Source organism: Erythrolamprus reginae, chromosome 9, assembly GCF_031021105.1.
Source record: "Erythrolamprus reginae isolate rEryReg1 chromosome 9, rEryReg1.hap1, whole genome shotgun sequence".
Taxonomy (NCBI): Eukaryota; Metazoa; Chordata; class Lepidosauria; order Squamata; family Dipsadidae; genus Erythrolamprus; species Erythrolamprus reginae.
The window spans coordinates 43,462,664-43,481,867 of NC_091958.1; the positions used below are offsets into that span (position 1 = coordinate 43,462,664).

A 19,204-nucleotide genomic window follows, 5' to 3' on the forward strand; every position below is an offset into this window, starting at 1 on the left:
CTCTGGAGACTCGGGGCGGCTAACAGCAACAATAAAACAGTGTACAATAGTAATCTAATACTAAAAACGATTAAAAAACCCATTAATATAAAAAACCAAACATACATACATACATACCATGCATAAATTGTTAAAGGCCTAGGGGGAAAGAGTATCTCAGTTCCCCCATGCCTGACGGCAGAGGTGGGTTTTAAGTAGCTTACGAAAGGCAAGTAGGGTGGGGGCAATTCTAATCTTCGGGGGGAGTTGGTTCCAGAGGGCCGGGGCTGCCACAGAGAAGGCTCTTCCCCTGGGTCCCACCAAGCGACATTGTTTAGTTGACGGGACCCGGAGAAGATCCACTCTGTGGGACCTAACTGGTCGCTGGGATTCGTGCGGCAGAAGGCGATCCCGGAGATAATCTGGTCCGGTGCCATGAAGGGCTTTATAGGTCATAACAAATTGTGACCGGAAACTGATTGGCCCATGCGGCGTGGGAGGAAGCAAACCAGCAACGAGGTAAGTTTAGAACTCACCCCTGTGACCAACACTCTTTGAATTTCTATAGAAGTTTGAATTAGGAGCAATCCATACCTGCGCGCTTCTCTCCAGGTCTCCTGCCCGAAAGAAGGAGGAGGCCACCCAGCACCATTCCGAGTCTTAGGGCTGCAACAGACCTGGGAGGAGGAGACTGCGCTGGCCCTGCGAGCCTGCATAGCGCCAGCCGATCGGTCCCTGACGCAGAGCAGCTCAAGCGTCCTAAAGCAGAACGTAAGTTATGGCCCTGCAGTGTCCTTTTCTTCCGCCCTTCAGTACATTGTGTGTGTGTGTGTGTGTGTGTAGGTGAGCATGAGGCTGAGGAAGGAGCCAGACTACAGCTCCCAGCAGTGCTAGGAATTCCAGCCAACGTTGAAGAATTGTTTAATTGTTTACAAGATTTTTTTTTTAAAAAAACATAAAACTACAGATATTATAATATTAGATTGCAAAACTGCAGTAGTTTTTGTTTACAAGATTTTTACGCCGCCCAACTCCAGTGGACCCTGGGCGGCTAACAACATATAATTTTACAATTACAGTATCAGCATAAAATATTAAAAAAAACAGTTCAATAAATCCATTTATTTATTTATTATTTGTTTGTTTGTTTGGATTTATTTAATTGGATTTATATGTCGCCCCTCTCCAAGGACTTGGGGCGGCTTACAAGATATAAAATCAATGCAACCTCATAATCCAATTACCGGTAATTTAAAATAGTTAATCTAGAACCCCAGTAGTGTTGTAATTATTATTGTTTTATTATTTATTAGATTTGTATGCTGCCCCTCTCTGAAGACTCGGAGCGGCTCACGACAAGAATACAAAATACAAATCCAATGATTAAAACAGGAAAACAGTTAAAAACCCTTGATTTAAAAACACTCATACAACCCAAACAAACCATACATAAAACGGTGCAGCCACAGGGGAATGAAGGCGAGGCGGTCCAGCAACACTTCTCTTTTGTATCTCATCCAGGAATTGGGTTCTTACTTAGAAGATCAACCATTAACCAAAAGTTTCTTTTTTTTCCCCTCCTCCCCCACCCCAACCAGGGAACGTCACTTTTCTACCAGCAGATCTCCACGTTTCTCAGGCAGACGTCTCTCTTAGATGTTCTTTGGTGGAAGGGACAGCTCTGTAGCCATCTGCAAAACCAACCCTATTCTTTCCTTCCGGAGATTGCTGATGTTCATCTCAGCTCCTTTGCCACAGTCAGCTCAGATTCTGCGGTACGTATCATGAGCACTCTTTGGCATTTGGGCTTATTTATTTATTTGTTTGATTGTTTGTTTGTTTGTTTTTATTTTTATTTTTATTTATTTATTTTGTCCAATACACAATGAGGGTTTTATTGGGCATATATGTATATATGACGGTCTTGGTGAAAATCTACGAAAACAAATATACATATATATAAATGGCCCTGGGTTGGGCCGAGAGGCAAATAAGGAGCTGTGATGTGCCTTCAATACACCAGGGTGATTCGACACAAAAATATGTAACCCTTCCCTGGTGCAGAGCTGAAGGGATTGGATACTGTAGCCTAGAGGATAATTCTCTGCCTTACAAGGCAAAGGTTGCAGGTTCAAGTCCCAGTGGGTATGGCTAGCTGATGAGGCCAAAATAAGGCCGAAATAGATCTATCCTAGTCTCCCTTAATTTTCAAATTCAGCAAAAAAAATGTGACATATATAAACATCACCATAGTAAAATATATCTATGAAAGAATAGAATAGAAGATATAGTAATAGAACATGTTTCCCCATGTTTGACGACAGAGGTGGGTTTTGAGGAGTTTGCGAAAGGCAAGGAGGGTGAGGGCAGTCCTAATCTCCGAGGGGAGTTGATTCCAGAGGGTCGGGGCTGCCACAGAGAAGGCTCTTCCCCTGGGTCCAGCGAGGCCACATTGTTTCATCGACGGGACCCGGAGAAGGCCGATTCTTTAGCACTTGATCAGCTGGCACAGAAATGGTCAAGGAAATAATATTTAGTAAGTAAGAAATGGCCCTGCTGTGCTTTCTGTCCTCAGCATTTCCTGTGCCACCTTTCTTTTCAAATCCCTGCCTTTGAGGAATGGAGACAAGTCACAAACAACAGCCTCCTTTTTATACCTCTCAGGCGGCAGAGAAAACCTTCGCGGCCCCCGCTGGGTTTTACTGGCAGACGGTGGAGACAGATGAAAAATATTTTCCCAACGACAGGAGCATCGGGGAAAGCAACGATGCGGGGATTGAAGTAAGCACCTTCATGCACGCCAAGCATATAGAAGGCAACAGAAAAACATGGCACAGCCGGGCGACACTCCCACAACTGTAGGGCCCTTTGGGGGGAATTCAAAATGAGCCCAAATCCATGGGGCCGGAATTGAGTTTGGTTCTGTGGGCATGACTTGGTGGGTGTGGCAGGGGAAGGACACTGCAAAATCCCAATTTTCTTCCCACTCCAGGGTGGGAAAATCCAGAATCTATCAGAACCTGCTTAATTTCACTCCTGCCTACAGGGTAGTTTTTCGTTTCCTACCTAATCTGGATAGGTTTTGTTAGACGAGCAAGCAGAATATTGTTAAGGGTCATTTTTCCTAAAACAATCTGAGTCCTCATTTTACCAACCTTGGAAGCAACGGAAGGCTGAGTCAACCTGGAGCCAGTCAGGATCAAACTCCTGCTAGTGGGCAGAGTTAGCCTGCAATACTGCATTCTAACCAGTGTGTCATAAAAAGCCATGGTTTATTGCAGTGTTTCCCAGCCTTGGCAACTTGGCTGGGGAATTCTGGAAGTTGAAGTCCAAATAGCTTCAAGTTGCCAAGGTTGGGAAACACTGGTTTATTGGATGAACTTCCTGCAGTATTCTAAGCCAGTCTGATTCCTTCGTTGCTTCAAAATGAAACCTGCAAACTCCAAATCCCCTGAATTACATCTGTTTTGGCCTCCTTGTCTTCACCTTTGGGGGAAGAACATCCCACGCTCTCACACCCCACCATCCCCACGTTGTTCTTCCCCGTTTGGAAAGGCCTTTGGGAAACCTTGAGGCTTCCGTGGTAAGAACCGGAGGGCCTCAGTGACAGACAAGAAGACTTTTTAAAAAAAATGCCCTCCCCCCCCTCCGTTTCTGTCCTCCTCGGTGCAAGGCCTGTGTGGAAGCCGCCCGCTTCATTCCCACTTGGTGCTCCTTGCTCAGGTTGCCATGACGCTGCTCTTCGAAACCCTGCTCCGAAATCCGGTGGCCGTCCATCACTTGCTGCAGCTGATTCTCGCCTCTGGCTTAGACGTCTGCGGACTCCGCCTCCTGTATCCCCAGCCGCAGATGTTGGTGTCCAGCACAAGTGAGAAGGGTTGGGCTTGCACTTTAGGCAACACTGGTGTGTATGCGTGTTTCGCACATTTCCTTAGTAGCCACATGAAGAGTAAGGCATGCTATGTAGAGGCAGAAATTAACCTCCAAAGAGCTGCAGTTCACAAGCTCGAGAAATGGTGTATAGAGGGAGTCCTTGTAACCATTCCATTAGTGTCTATGGAGATTCTCAGTCATCCAGGTCATAGTTGTCCCATAGGTTCTTTTTCAAAAGACAATTGGACTTCCTTCCTTCCTTCCTTCCTTCCTTCCTTCCTTCCTTCCTTCCTTCCTTCCTTTCTTTTTCCTTGCTTCCTTCTTTCCTTTCTTTTCCTTCCTTCCTGCTTTCCTTTCTTTTCCTCCCTCCCTTCCTTTCTTTCCTTTTCCTTCCTTCCTTGCTTCCTTCCTTCCTTTTTCTGCCTTCTTTTCTTCCTTTTCTTCCCTTCTTCATTCTTTCCTTTTTTTTCCTTCATCCCTTCCTTTTTCTTTCTTTCTTTCTCTTTCTCTTTCCTTCCTTCCTTCCTTTCTCTTTCCTTCCATCCTTTCTTTTCTTCCTCCCTCCCTCCCTTCCTTCCCTTTCTTTCTATCTCTTTCTTTTTTCTTTCTTTCTTTTCTGTTTGTCAAGATAACAAGATAACAAATATAAGTATAAACATGAATATGAATACAGTAAATGCAGGCTATGAATAAATGGGGACAGTAGGACAGGGACAGTAGGCATTTCATTTACCCAACTATGTAACATCATCAGGCTAGCCCTGAATAATTGAAATGCCTGCAAGAAACCAACGAAGCTCAGAGAGCACCAAGGTCCCCTCAATTATCTTTCCTTATGAGTACATTGTAAAGTGGCTTCACCTTACAGATGGAGTCAATGCCAGTTTTAACAAATGTTCACTGCCTTTTGAATTCCTCTCCCGCAGTTACTCGCCCTTCTTGCTCTGCGCCAGGGAAAGCGGCCGCCATGCTTGCTTTGAGCCTGAGAGGACTGAATGCCCAGCGTGTCCTCCAAGACATCCTGGGCCCCTCGGACCCACAGCTGGCCAGGGTGACTGACAGCTGCTCGATCAACGCTCTCTACTGCCCCAGTAGAGCTGAGCCTTTGGCGTATTCCCCTCGCACAGAGAGCCGGGTGCATAGAGAGATGTGCTTCTGGTTTGGCGGGAGAAGGCCCAGCGGAGACGGGAGTCCTGCCCGCGACGGGAACAGACCAAGGTGACAATCCTAGATTGGTCTAGAATCTTGAAACAAGGGATAGTTTGATCTAGTGGTTAAGGCACCAGGCTAAAAATGGATGTTTTAGTCCTCTCTTGGGTTTTCTAGGACAGTGTTTCCCAGCCTTGGCAACTTGAAGATATTTGGACTTCAACTCCCAGAATTCCCCAGCCAGCAAACGCTGGCTGGGGAATTCTGAGAGTTGAAGTCCAAATATCTTCAAGTTGCCAAGGTTGGGAAACACTGTTTTAGGAGACGGGGTGACTTTGGGCCAATCACCAGGAGACTATTAGTTCTGGTCCCGCCCTAGACATGAAAACAGCTAGATGATTTTGAGCCAATCACCAGGAGGCTGTGAATTTTAGTCCCGCCTTATCCATGAAAGCCAGCTGGGTGACTTTGAGCCAATCACCAGGAGAACGGGAGTACTAGTCCCACCTTAGCCATGAATGTCAGCTGGTTGACTTTGAGCCAATCACCAGGAGGCTGTGAATTTTAGTCCCGCCTTACCCATGAAAGCCAGCTGGGTGACTTTGAGCCAATCACCAGGAGAACAGGAGTACTAGTCCCACCTTAGCCATGAATGTCAGCTGGTTGACTTTGAGCCAATCACCAGGAGGCTGTGAATTTTAGTCCCGCCTTACCCATGAAAGCCAGCTGGGTGACTTTGAGCCAATCACTAGGAGACAGTTCTAGTCCCGCCTTATCCATAAAAGCCACCTGGGTGGCTTTGAGCCCGTCACCAGGAGACTGTGAATTCTATTCTCACCTTGAGAATGAAAGCCAGGTGAGGCCTTTGGCCCATCACCCAGCCCAGCCCCACCTCACAGGGTTGTTGTTGTGGTAGTGGGAAAAATAGGAAGAAGAGATATTGAATTGCTATCTCGAGTTCTTTGTAAAAACAATAAAGGCTAGTGATAAATACAAATAAACAAGTAAATTAAAAATAATTCGTGGGAAGTCAGAGCTAATGTGTCTCCGGAGAGCAAAACCAGGGTACTTTTTAGCCAGTTCGATCTGTTGTCATGAAAAGCTCCCTAACTTTTAAAATGTGGTTTGACAATAGAAGCAGCTCAGTATTTATTTATTTTATTATTATTTATTAGATTTGTATGCCGCCCCTCTCTGAAGACTCTGGGCGGCTCACAACAACAATAAAAAACAGTATAGACAATGGAACAAATCTAATAATAAAAATTATATAAAAAACCCCAACTGTTAAAAAACCATATAACACATACATACCAAACATAGAATATAAGAGAGCCTGGGGGAGATGTCTTAGTTCCCCCATGCCTGGCGATATAGATGGGTCTTGAGTAACTTGCGAAAGACAAGGAGGGTGGGGGCTGTTCTAATCTCCGGGGGGAGTTGGTTCCAGAGGGCCGGGGCTGTCACAGAGAAGGCTCTTCCCCTGGGGCACGCCAAACGACATTGTTTGGTCGACGGGACCCGGAGAAGGCCAACTCTGTGGGACCTTATCGGCCGCTGGGATTCGTGCGGCAGAAGGCGGTTCCGGAGGTATTCTGGTCCAATGCCATGGAGGGCTTTAAAGGTCATTGAATTGTGACTGGAAACCGATTGGCAGCCAGTGCAGGCCACGGAGTGTTGTAGAAACGTGGGCGAATCTGGGAAGCCCCACGATAGCTCTCGCGGCCACATTCTGCACGATCTGAAGTTTCCGAACCCTTTTCAAAGGTAGCCCCATGTAGAGAGCGTTGCAGTAATCAAACCTCAGTAATGAGTTCTAAACCCCTTAGTGTCCCAGCAGTGATGGGTTGATGCCCCACCCCCGGGAGGGGGGGGAAACGACGCAATGGGGGTAGTAAGTTTATGCACTATTTATTGAATACTTAATATGTTTTTTTTGCTTCTTTCTCTAGTACCTTAGTAAGATCCTTAATTACTTTTAAAATAGAAAATAATTAAATTGTATGTTTTTACCCATAAGCACTCTAATCATTTTAATCTTTCTCTGGAACTGAACTTTTATAGCAATTCAAGAAAATTGAGCTACTTGCCTAATCTGTTATCCTTGCCTTGTGGGTTCAGTACAAAACCTTAAAACGTTATAAAAAAGTACTAAGTACTAAAAAGTACTAAGAAGAAATTTCCTGACAGTTAGAACAATTAATCAGTGGAACAACTTGTCTCTAGAAGTTGTAAATGCTACAACATTGGAAGTTTTAAAGAAGATATTGGATAATCATTTGTCTGAAATGGTTTCCTGCCTAAGCAGGGGGTTGGACTAGAAGACCTCCAAGGTCCCTTCCAACTTTGTTATTCTATGTTAAACCTAGATCTCCCCAAACCAAGTGGAGAAAACATAGTAGAAGAACCCAGACTACAAAAGCAATAGGAACCTAAGATCGATGAATCCCAACTGCCTTTCTCTCAACTGGACTTGATTAGATCTGTTGGGGTCCATCTGAAAGAAAAGCCTCTTTGGAACTAGAGAAGTCTCTTTTCTGTGACCATTTTATTTTCCCCCTCCCTCTTGAATTTCCTAGATGCTCCTTCCAAAAAGCAGACGGCAACCAAGAAAAGACAGGCTTGCAAGAGATGGCGGCTGACAGACTCTCAGCAACCCTGGTGTCTACCACAAAAGGTTGTTCACTTGAAGCCTAGGATGCTCTAAGTCAGGGGTCTCAAACCTTAGCAACTTTAAGACTTGTGGACTTCAACTCCCAGAATTCCTCAGCCAGCCATGAATGATAGAGTTGGAAGAGGCCAGAAGGGTAATAGACTTAGACTTAAGAGGTCTCCAACCTAGGCATCTTTAACATCTTTGGACTTCAATTCCCAGAATTCCTCAGCCAGCCATGAATGATAGAGTTGGAAGAGGCCAGAAGGGTCATCTAAGCCAGGGGTCTCCAACCTAGGCATCTTTAAGACTTGTGTATGCCGCCCCTCTCCAAAGACTCGGGCGGCTCGCAACAACAATAAAACAATATAGAAAATAATAGTTAAAACTGTATCTAAAACCCATTTTCTTAAAACAATCAATACTGCACAATCATACCCAGTCGTAACTTTAATGGTCAGAAAGGAGGATACATTAGTTGCCCCATGCCTGGTGACATAAATAGGTCTGCAAGCTCTTGTGAAAGGTGAGGAGGGTGGGAGCGGTTGGAATCTCTGGGTGGGAGTTGATTCTAGAGGGCCGGGACCGCCACAGAGAAGGCTCTTTCCCTAGGCCCTGCCAGACGACATTGTTTGGTCGACGGGACCTGGAGAAGGCCAACTCTGTGGGACCTGATCGGCCGCTGGGATTTGATGGTGGGTTCAGGAATAAAGAGGACGGTATTGACCTCAAGAAGTAACATACTTATTTTCTTCACCCGAGGGGTTGGTCATTTGTGGGAAGTTCTCTGTGGCCATTTTAATGCTCTCCCGTCTGTTTTGCCCATCCTGTTTCCCAGGAGACCTGATCCTTTTGGCATCCCCTGTGGTGCCTCCTCACGGCTATGGCCTGGTGATTTCTACCTGTACCCAGAGAGGTTTTGTTCTGCAGGGAGTCAAGCGGCTGCAACTGTCACTCCGCCGAGCTCACAGGCTCTCTATGTCCGCAAGCCAGGTAAGGATTGGGTGTTGCTGCATATTTGCCTGGACTGCTCATCCCTCGAGCTCTTTTTTGACTTTGCTGCTTCTCCTTCTGTTCACCTGTTCTTTCCAGGCAAGGGGACAACAAGAAGGTGACTGTCAGAGATAGTATTCAGCTGGTTTGGACCGGTTTGAGCAAACTGGTAGTAGCGACCAGCCAGGGGTGGGTTCCTAGTATTGCAATGTTTTGCTCCGCTCATGTAGGCGTGCACCTTCTCATATTATTATTATTATTATTATTATCATCATCATTATTATTATTATTATTATTATTATTATTATTATTATTATGTCAATACATCACAGCAAACGAGATCACTATGCTGGATTTTGTATTTCATTACCAGTCGGGCGCTTCCCAAGCACCTAGGACTGCGTGATGTAGCAGCGAATTATGTTTGCCGATCCCAGTAAAGTGGCTTTTTGCAATTGACAGATGGAGATTTTGTCAATTCCGATGGTTTTCAAATGTCCGCTGAGATCCTTTGGCACTGCGCCCAGCGTGCCAAGGACCACTGGGACCACTTTCACTGGCTTATGCCAGAGTCGTTGCAGCTCGATTTTTAGATCTTCGTATTTCACTAATTTCTCTAGCTGCTTCTCCTCAATTCTGCTGTCCCCTGGGATTGCGATGTCGATGATCGATACTTTCTTTTTCTCCACTATCACAATGTCTGGTGTGTTATGCTTCAGAATTCGGTCAGTCTGAAGTCAGAAGTCCCACAGTAGTTTTGCTTGCTCATTTTCGACCACTTTTTCGGGCTTATGATCCCACCAGTTCTTTGCCACTGGTAAATGGTAGTTCCAGCACAAGTTCCAGTGGATCACCTGTGCCACAGCATCATGTCTATGCTTGTAGTCAGTCTGCTTGTAGTTATTATTATTATTATTATTATTATTATTATTATTATTATTATTATTATTATTATTTAGGTTTGTATGCCGCCCCTCTCCGGAGACTCGTAGCGGCTCACAACAGCAAAAAAAGGAGGCAGTATATAAGTCTAAATTCTATTGCTATTGCTATTAAGGTTACCGACCCCTGTGCTAAGCCAAGAATAGGCCAACGGTGGCTCTTAGACATGAGTAAACCACATCTCTTAGTGTCTATTGGAAATAGGCCAGTAGCGTCAATGCCGGCTGGGAATTGTAATTTGGCCACATCTGGAGAACCAGAGACGGCCACTGTCTCTATTAAACTCGGACCAAACGCATCCCATTATTTTCAAGCTCCGAGGATTATTATTATTATTATTATTATTATTATTATTATTATTATTATTACTATTATTATTATTATTATTATTATTATTATTATTATTATTATTATTATTTAAACAGAATAGAAATTTATTCCAAGTTTGGTGAGATATAGGGTACAGTATTGTCAATAAACCTAGCCATCATAAGAATAATGGAACATTTTTAACACTTGAAATTCAAGAAAAAATTTACAGAAATAAGATACAAAATACCCTTAGGCACTTGAGGAGTATGAAAAATGTCTGAGTTAAATATTCATAATAGAGGCATTAAGGTAGATATGGATGGATTCAAAATACAGTAAAGGCATCATTCAATCAATGGAACTTTATCATAACCTAGCATATACTGCCATAGAAAAAGACGTAATTGTTAAGGCCAGTGTTCCTTCAAATACAGGATTGTGTCACTTTTTAATTGTGGTCCAAAGAGTGGGTTCAATGGAGCCAGAATGGCAATCAGCCAAAATAGATAGCAGCAAACAGCAGTTATCACCAGCATTGTATTAATAACACCCCGTTTAGGGCCCTTGGGGACCAACCACGGCAAGACTGCGCCGATCACCCCCCAGAAAACGCTCATGACGATGAAACATAGAAACATAGAAGTCTGACGGCAGAAAAAGACCTCATGGTCCATCTAGTCTGCCCTTATACTATTTTCTGTATTTTATCTTAGGATGGATATATGTTTATCCCAGGCATGTTTAAATTCAGTTACTGTGGATTTACCAACCACGTCTGCTGGAAGTTTGTTCCAAGGATCTACTACTCTTTCAGTAAAATAATGTTTTCTCATGTTGCTTTTGATCTTTCCCCCAACTAACTTCAGATTGTGTCCCCTTGTTCTTGTGTTCACCTTCCTATTAAAAACACTTCCCTCCTGGACCTTATTTAACCCTTTAACATATTTAAATGTTTCGATCCTGTCCCCCCTTTTCCTTCTGTCCTCCAGACTATACAGGTTGAGTTCATGAAGTCTTTCCTGATACGTTTTATGCTTAAGACCTTCCACCATTCTTGTAGCCCGTCTTTGGACCCGTTCAATTTTGTCAATATCTTTTTGTAGGTGAGGTCTCCAGAACTGAACACAGTATTCCAAATGGGGTCTCACCAGCGCTCTATATAGCGGGATCACAATCTCCCTCTTCCTGCTTGTTATACCTCTAGCTATGCAGCCAAGCATCCTACTTGCTTTCCCTACCGCCTGACTGCATTGTATTAATAACACTGCGCCGATCACCCCCTAGAAAATGCTCATGACCATGATGGGCACTAGTAGGCCGCCGTACGCCGTAGCGGCCTCTTTTTCACCGACTCCGGCTCTAACCAAACGCTACTCCCGAGGATTTTTTTTCAAGGCATGTGAAATGCTGCTTGGCCTCTTCCAGGCTAATGAGCCATGGCCATATTGTTTTGGATTGATGACGAAATATGTCATCAATTGGAAAGTGCCAGATTGGGAAAGGCTATAATAAGCCCATTAATTTTTTTTTTTTATATTCCGGAAAGGTTCCAGAGAAATTCCTCAAAGGCGAATGATTTGCCATCAATGACTCATGGCAGTGTTGACGTTGGTTTGTCAAGAAACTGCCACTCGATTGATGCAAGACACACACACCCCACCGCCCCCCCACCTTCCGATGTTTGTCTTTTCCATCCCACGGAAATCTTTAAATGCCTGCAATCTTTTCATCGGTAGCAATGGAATCTCCTTCGGAAAAAAACAGCCTTGCACCTACGCTGCAATTCGGGCGCTGATTTCAAGATTCAATCTTGCTGATCTCAGACTGCGATTCGGTTGAGCAAGGTTGGGGCCCAGCCCAGGGCATCTCTGAAACTCTGCGTTTTCGAGTCGAAGGCCTTGGTCCTGTGAAGGGCTTTCAGAAATCTCGAAGAACCCTCGGAGATGGTGCCCTGGTCCATTCCCAATGCAGCCCCCAAAGTATAATGTTTTGGGGGTGCAAGAAGGGAAATTTATTATCAACTATCTAAGGAAGCAATTGTATAAAATATATTGGATGCATTTTCCCCTTTTTAGCTTGCTTTCTAAAAAAATACAATTGCTTGCCTGGTCCAATTTATCTTTTAGAGGGCCATCGAAGGCCAAATAGTTCAGCTGAACAAGACCTTTCCTTCCTTCCTTCCTTCCTTCCTTCCTTCCTCCCTCCCTCCCTCCCTCCCCCTCTCCCTCCTTCTCCACTGCCCTCTCTCTCTCCCTTCATTCCCTCTCTCCCTCCCTCCCTCTCTCCTTTTCTTCTCCACCTCCCTCTATCCCTTCCTTCCTTCCCTCCCTCCTTTTCTTCTCCACCTCCCTCTCTATCACTTCCTTCCCTCCTTCCTTCCCTCTCTCCCTCCCTCTCTCCCTCCCTCCTTTTCTTCTCCACCTCCCTCTCTCTTCCTTCTTTCCTTCTTTTGCCATCTCCCCAGGAGTGAAATGCTCCCAGTTCGCTTGTGCCTATCACTCGTCAGAGAGCCAATCACAAAGGGAGCATGAGGCTCCATCCACCTGCCCAAGTGCTACCATGTGGGGTTCTTTTACCCTCTGCGCATGCACAGAATACTTTGTGCATGTGCAGAGGGTAAAGGAACCCAAATGGCGGCTTCCGGGCATTGGATGGAGCCTTGCGCTCCCTTCGTGATCGGCTCTGATGACTGATGGGCATGATTGAAGCAGGAGCCTTTCATCCCTGCACCTCCTTCTTCCGTCCCTTGCTCCTTTTTTCCTCCCTCCCTCCTTTTCTTCTCCACCTCCCACTCTCCTCCTTCTTTCCTTTCTTTGCCATCTCCCTATCTCTTCCTTCCTTCCTTCCTTCCTTCCTTCCTTCCTTCCTTCACCACCTACCTCTTCCCTCCATTTTTCCTCCCTCCCTTCCTTCCTTGCTTCGCTACCTCCCTCTCTCTTTCCTTCCTCCCTCCATTCCTTCCTTTTTTCAATACCTCCCTCTCTCCTCTTTCCGTCCTTCCTTCCTTCCTTCCCCATCTCTCTCCTCTCCCTTTTTCCTTTGCTTCCTCCTTTGCTTCATGTTTTCCTTGCTTCCTTCCTCCCTCCATCCCTCCCTCCCTCCCTTCCTCCCTTCCTTCCTTCCAAAAACAAATTCCACAGCACAAAAATTTCTGGAAAATCCAGTTGTGCATTTAGCTCCTTGAATTCCAAAATGGTACAATCCTGGAGCATCCCCCCCCCCCGAATATAATTAACAGCCTGCATCAATATTTATGCAATACCAGCAGGACATCTTGTTATGCTATTAAGGCAGGCAAATCCCCCCTTTTCTGCAGCCGTTGGCTCCTGCAACAGCCTTGACTATCCGACTTAATGATTGATGCTGCATTTAACTTTTATGAAGCCAATAGCCCATTAGAGACCAATTCTAAGCTTTTTGCTGGATGGCTGGATTTCAGCTCAACCCCCCCCCCCCCTCCCTCCCTTCTCCCGTTGGACAATTGCCTGGCGATGTATATATTCAAAGAAGCCATTATCCGGTATAATTTTCAATTCTTTCACCCCTTTTCATAACCCTTTTGTCTTGATCACTTAGATGGAACTCGAATGAATTAACCGTTGCAAAAATCACTGGCTTGTGTTTTCACAGGTAAAGGTGTTTTGTCCTTGCAAGCCTTCAAAAAGCAGCCGTTCAGACAACCACCTCCTCAGCCAAGTCTACATGCATTGCCTAGCTCTGCTACTGAGAAAAGAAAACGCAAGCCATCATACCCCGGCATTACAGAAAGGTGAAGGGTCTTCAAGAATACTCTCGTTCGCACATTGCCCTGTGCCCCAGTGTAGGTTGGTGGTGGCTTAGAATGCAGCTGCGAGAGCAATCACGGGCTTCCCTAAATATGCCCATGTTACACCAACACTCCGCAGTCTGCATTGGTTGCCAATCAGTTTCCGGTCACAATTCAAAGTGTTGGTTATGACCTATAAAGCCCTTCATGGCACCGGACCAGATTATCTCTGGGACCGCCTTCTGCCGCACGAATCCCAGCGACCAGTTAGGTCCCACAGAGTTGGCCTTCTCCAGGTCCCGTCGACTAAACAATGCCGTTTGGTGGGACCCAGGGGAAGTGCCTTCTCTGTGGCGGCCCCGACCCTCTGGAACCAACTCCCCCCAGAGATCAGAATTGCCCCCACCCTCCTCATCTTTCGTAAGCTCCTTAAAACCCACCTCTGTCGTCAGGCATGGGGGAATTGAGATATTCCTTTCCCCCCAGGCCTATACAATTTATGCATGGTATGTTTGTGTGTATGTTTGATTTTTAATAAGGGTTTTTAGTTATTTTAAATATTAGATTTGGTCATATGCTGTTTTATTATTGTTGTTAGCCATCCCGAGTCTACGGAGAGGGGCGGCATACAAATCAAATCAAATCAAATCAAATGAATGAATGTATGTATGTATGTATGTATGTATGTATGTATGTATGTATGTATGTATGTTCCTAAACTGCAAAATTCAACATAACCTTGAGTTAAGTGTTGGTTATGACCTATAAAGCTCTATATGGCATGGGACCAGATTACTTAGGGGACCGCCTTACCCTATAGCCATGCTGAAGTGTCTTCGGACAAAGCTGGCCCCTCGGCCAAGAAACACAGATAAGCATTGTCCCTAAGAGTCCGACACAAAGGGGAAACCTTTACTTCTATTTACGAGACCGTCTCCTGCCATATACCTCCTAGAGACTAATCAGGTCACAGGGAGTTGGCCTCCTCCCGGTCCCGTTGACTAAACAGTGCAAGTTGATGGGCCCACGAGGAAGAGCCTTCTCTGTGGCTGCCCCGATATCCGTACTGCTCCCACCCTACTATCCTTCTGAAAGGCTGTGAAGACCTGGCTTTGCGATCAGGCCTGCGGGCTGTGAATGTAACATCACGTCCGATTGCAACTGTTCTGTATATATGAATGTGGATTCGATTGGATAATTCATTATGGTTTATTATGGGTTTTAATTACTAATTTTAATTACTAATTATTTGACTTGTTTATTGTATGTACTGTTTATTGTTGGGATTGGGCGGTGTACAAAATCAATTAAATTAACTTACATTTACCTTTGTCCTTTATGTTATTTAGGATTGATGAGCAGAATAACCGAAAAAGGTTTTCTGCAAGAGATACAATCCAATTTGAACTCCGGGGTCAAACCAGATCCCAACCTGTGTTTCCATGTCATTCCTTATGCTGAAAACTTCTTGCAGGAACTGGGTGAGTTTAAACACGCACACACACAAAGAGTAAATTAAGATCTTGCCTACTGTTAGTGTTTGTTTGTTTGTTTGTTTGTTTGTTTGATTTCTATGCCGCCCTTCTCGAGGCGACTCAGGGTGGCGTACAACATTAATATAACAATATATGAAAAATCTAATACAGTGATACCTTGTCTTACAAACTTAATTGGTTCCGGGACAAGGTTTGTAAGGTGAAAAGTTTTTAAGACGAAACAATGTTTCCCATAGGAATCAATGGAAAAGCGATTAATGCGTGCAAGCCCAAAATTCACCCCTTTTGCCAGCCGAAGCGCCCGTTTTTGCGCTGCTGGGATTCCCCCAAGGCTCCCCTCCATGGGAAACCCCACCTCCAGACTTCCGTGTTTTTGTGATGCTGCAGGGGAATCCCAGCAGTGCAAAAACAGGTGCTTCGCTGGCAACAGAAGTCCGGAGGTGGGGTTTCCAAGCGAGGGGAGCCTCAGCAAAATTGCAGCATCGCAAAAACATGGAAGTCCTCGAAACCCCACCTCCAGACTTCCGTGTTTTTGGGATGCTGTGATTTCGCTGAGGCTCCCATCGCTGGGAAACCCCACCTCCGGACTTCCGTTGCCAGCAGAGCGCCCGTTTTTGCGCTGCTGGGATTCCCCTGCAGCATCGCAAAAACACGGAAGTCCAGAGGTGGGGTTTCCCATGGAGGGGAGCCTCAGGGGAATTCCAGCAGCGCAAAAATGGGCGCTTCGCTGGCAACAGAAGTCCGGAGGCGGGGCATCCTAGTGGCGGCCGCTTGGGTTTGTAAGGTAAAAATAGTTTGGAAGAAGAGGCACAAAAATCTTAAACCCCGGGTTTGTATCTCGAAAAGTTTGTATGACGAGGGGTTTGAAAGACGAGGTATCACTGTATCTCTAAAATATGAAAAATTAAAAAGGGGCATGTGTTAATTGCGCCAGTCGCCAGGGATTAATCAGTAGGCATAGCGTTGTTTTGAAATGTTTCCTGCTCTGGTTTCTGCAACTTACATTTCAGATGAAAATCAATAGTTGAAGTCATTATTTCTGGGCATGTGCCAACAAGTCATGCCCGGCTTGGAGCAGTGTCTGGAGCGCACTGCGCGCCGGAGCATCAATAAGTCATAAAGGCTGGAATAAATCTCGATTCATAATTGCCAACCAGATATGAATTTTCAGACAAAGACTGGGGGGGAAAAACAGAATAGAAATGATAGGTTGCAAGTGAGCAAAAGTCACAGTCCTATTTTGAAGTCACCAGATGCCGCAGACATGGGTGGTGTTATTTTAAAAAAAGAATTGCTCTTTCACACCTGCAAATTCTGCAGGGGAAAATGAAATGCCTCCTTTAATGACAGCCGTCCTTTTTCTTCATATTGCCTTAGAGGTGTGCGTGAGGTTCTAAGCCAAATCTGACCCACATCCGTTACAATCAGATTGCTAGGATGCAATACCTCTGAATGGGAGTAAATACTGCAGTATGGATAGTCCCTGATTTACAATAGTTCATTTAGTGACCATTCAAAGTGACGACGTCACTGAAAAAAAGCTTGGGAAAGATGGTATAAATGGCTTAAGCAGAAGAAAGTATTTAAATAACATAAAGGATAATGAACAAGAACTCCGTCTCCCATTGGCACAATCAAACCAATGAAAATAACAACAATTGTCAATTACAGAAGCTATAGACCAAATCAAATGGTGAAGACACACTTGAAACCCTAGTCTGGATCCAATCGATAGTTTGTCTGTACAACTAAATACAAATTTGACATACTATTACTACTACTACTACTACTACTACTACTACTACTACTACTAATAATAATAATAATAATAATAGTAATAAGAAGAAGAAGAAGAGGAGGAGGAGGAGGAGGAAGAAGAAAAAAAGAGGAGGAGGAGGAGGAAGAGGAAGAAGAAGAGGAGGAGGAGGAGGAAGAAGAAGAAGAAGAAGAGGAGGAGGAGGAGGAGGAGGAAGAAGAAAAAAGAGGAGGAGGAGGAAGAAGAAGAAGAGGAGGAGGAGGAGGAGATGGAAGAAGAAGAAAAAAAGAGGAGGAGGAAGAAGAAGAAGAGGAGGAGGAAGAAGAAGAAGAAGAAGAGGAGGAGGAGGAAGAAGAAGAAAAAAAAGAGGAGGAGGAGGAAGAGTAAGAAGAAGAAGAGGAGGAGGAGGAAGAAGGAGGAGGAGGAGGAGGTGGTTAGTTGGGGGAAAGATCAGAAGCAATGTGAGAAAATATTATTTTACTGAAAGAGTAGTAGATGCTTGGAACAAACTTCCAGCAAACTTGGTTGGTAAATCCACAGTAACTGAATTGAAACATGCCTGGGATAAACATAGATCCATCCTAAGAAAATACAGGAAATAGTATAAGGGCAGACTAGATGGACCATGAGGTCTTTTTCTGCCGTCAATCTTCTATGTTTCAAAGAAGAAGAAGAAAGAGGGGTAGAAGATATCCATTATAGAAATCATAACATTAGGTCGCACAGTACCGAAAATCACCTGGATAGTCTAGAACTTACATTCTCCCGGTGATTGGCCCAAAGTCACTCAGCCAGCTTTCATGACTACAGCAGAACTTGTATGATAGAGCCGGGGTGGCGTAGCAGATACAGTGCTGTAGTGCAGGCCACTGAAGCTGACTGTAGATCTGTAGGTCAGCGGTTCAAATCTGATCACCGGCTCAAGGTTGACTCAACCTTCCATCCTTCCGAGGTGGGTAAAATGAGGATCTGAATTGTGGGAGCAATATGCTGGCTCTGTTAAAAAGTGCTATTGTTTACATGTTGTAAGCCGCCCTGAGTCTAAGGAGAATATTTATTTAAATGAATGAATGAATGAATGAATGAATGAATGAATGAATGAATGAATGAATGACTCTCTAAGCAGGTCCCTTAAATCACCAGACCCAACTGGCTTAATCTGCTCTATTTCATTTTAATGTTTTAATTTTCAATTCTGGTCTGCGACCATAACAAAAGATTGATCGATCCTCACTCGTTCTTTGATTAGGTGGCGATTTCAGTGCTGTGCCGAACCCCTGCAATATTCCCTTGCACATTGTAGCCAGTCGGACGTATCCCACCGATCCTGAACTCGAGCAAGTTGTCCTGTTGACCTTTATTGGCAAAGACGCTTTGAAGAACGCTGGTGATTTTCTTAACAAGATTCTCACATCCGATTTCGGGCAGCAGGAAGCTCCCTCTCTGGGTATGTCTCAGTCTTATGCTTGAGAAAAATGGAACCCTGCAGCTTTGATACAAACTGGGTTTGCATATGACCCTAGATTTAAATGTGTTGTGTGAAGGCAGGATATTAGCTTAATAGTACACCCATAGATGTGTTAGCTATTATTGTGGTTAGGCTCTGGCCCAGCTCCTGCCCCAGGGAATGTGGTGGTGGATGCAGGGGAAACGTCAACATGTCCTAGGCCTGTTTTGTTGCCAGCAGAGTCAGGGAGTGCAGTTTCCTTGGACGAAGAAGAAGGTGGGGGTGACTTGGAAGAGGGGGGCTTGGCACACAGCCCAGGAAGCCAATCACCATTATCTTTGGTTGATTGGGATGACGAAGTGTTAGACCCACGCAGGCGCAGACTTATGCATAGAAGAGACCAATTGAGGACATATTACAGGAGATAAGAGAGGCCACCTGTGTTTGGCTGGGGCTCCAGTAATTAGAGTTTCACCGTTGTGGAAGATTATCTGATTGCAGTTCTTCAGGATTGTGCCTCGCTGTGTCTGAACTTTGCTTGTGGATTTTTCACGCCTTTGACACCAAAGCAGAGTAAAGTGTGTGTGTGTTTCACTTCGTGGGAAGAAGGAGGGCTGTGACGTTTCTTCACAGCTACTAGCTAAGTACTTAAGGACTGATTAAGGGACTTGTACAGCCGACAAGGTTGTTTTGGGGAAGAATGCTCTTTGCAATACAAAAAGGGTGCTTTGTTTCTTTTGAATTTTGTGATAAAGGACATTGTTTTGAATTTTCAAATGTGTGTGTGTCTGAAATTTGTACCTGTGAATTTTCGGGAGACTTCTACCAGAGAGCCCGG

The 19,204-nt window shown here is 44.8% G+C and overlaps 1 protein-coding gene across 1 annotated transcript in view; it reads left to right on the forward strand.

Moving 5' to 3' along the window:
• Positions 1-19,204, forward strand: part of DNAAF8 (dynein axonemal assembly factor 8) — a 144,041-nt gene that overhangs the window by 66,262 nt on the left and 58,575 nt on the right. The window contains exons 12-21 of the mRNA XM_070761003.1: positions 592-750; positions 1,578-1,754; positions 2,644-2,760; positions 3,703-3,847; positions 4,779-5,070; positions 7,581-7,678; positions 8,493-8,647; positions 13,532-13,670; positions 15,017-15,148; positions 18,169-18,366. Coding sequence (XP_070617104.1) covers positions 592-750; positions 1,578-1,754; positions 2,644-2,760; positions 3,703-3,847; positions 4,779-5,070; positions 7,581-7,678; positions 8,493-8,647; positions 13,532-13,670; positions 15,017-15,148; positions 18,169-18,366 — 1,612 coding nt within the window. The remainder of the gene's footprint in view (positions 1-591; positions 751-1,577; positions 1,755-2,643; positions 2,761-3,702; positions 3,848-4,778; positions 5,071-7,580; positions 7,679-8,492; positions 8,648-13,531; positions 13,671-15,016; positions 15,149-18,168; positions 18,367-19,204) is intronic.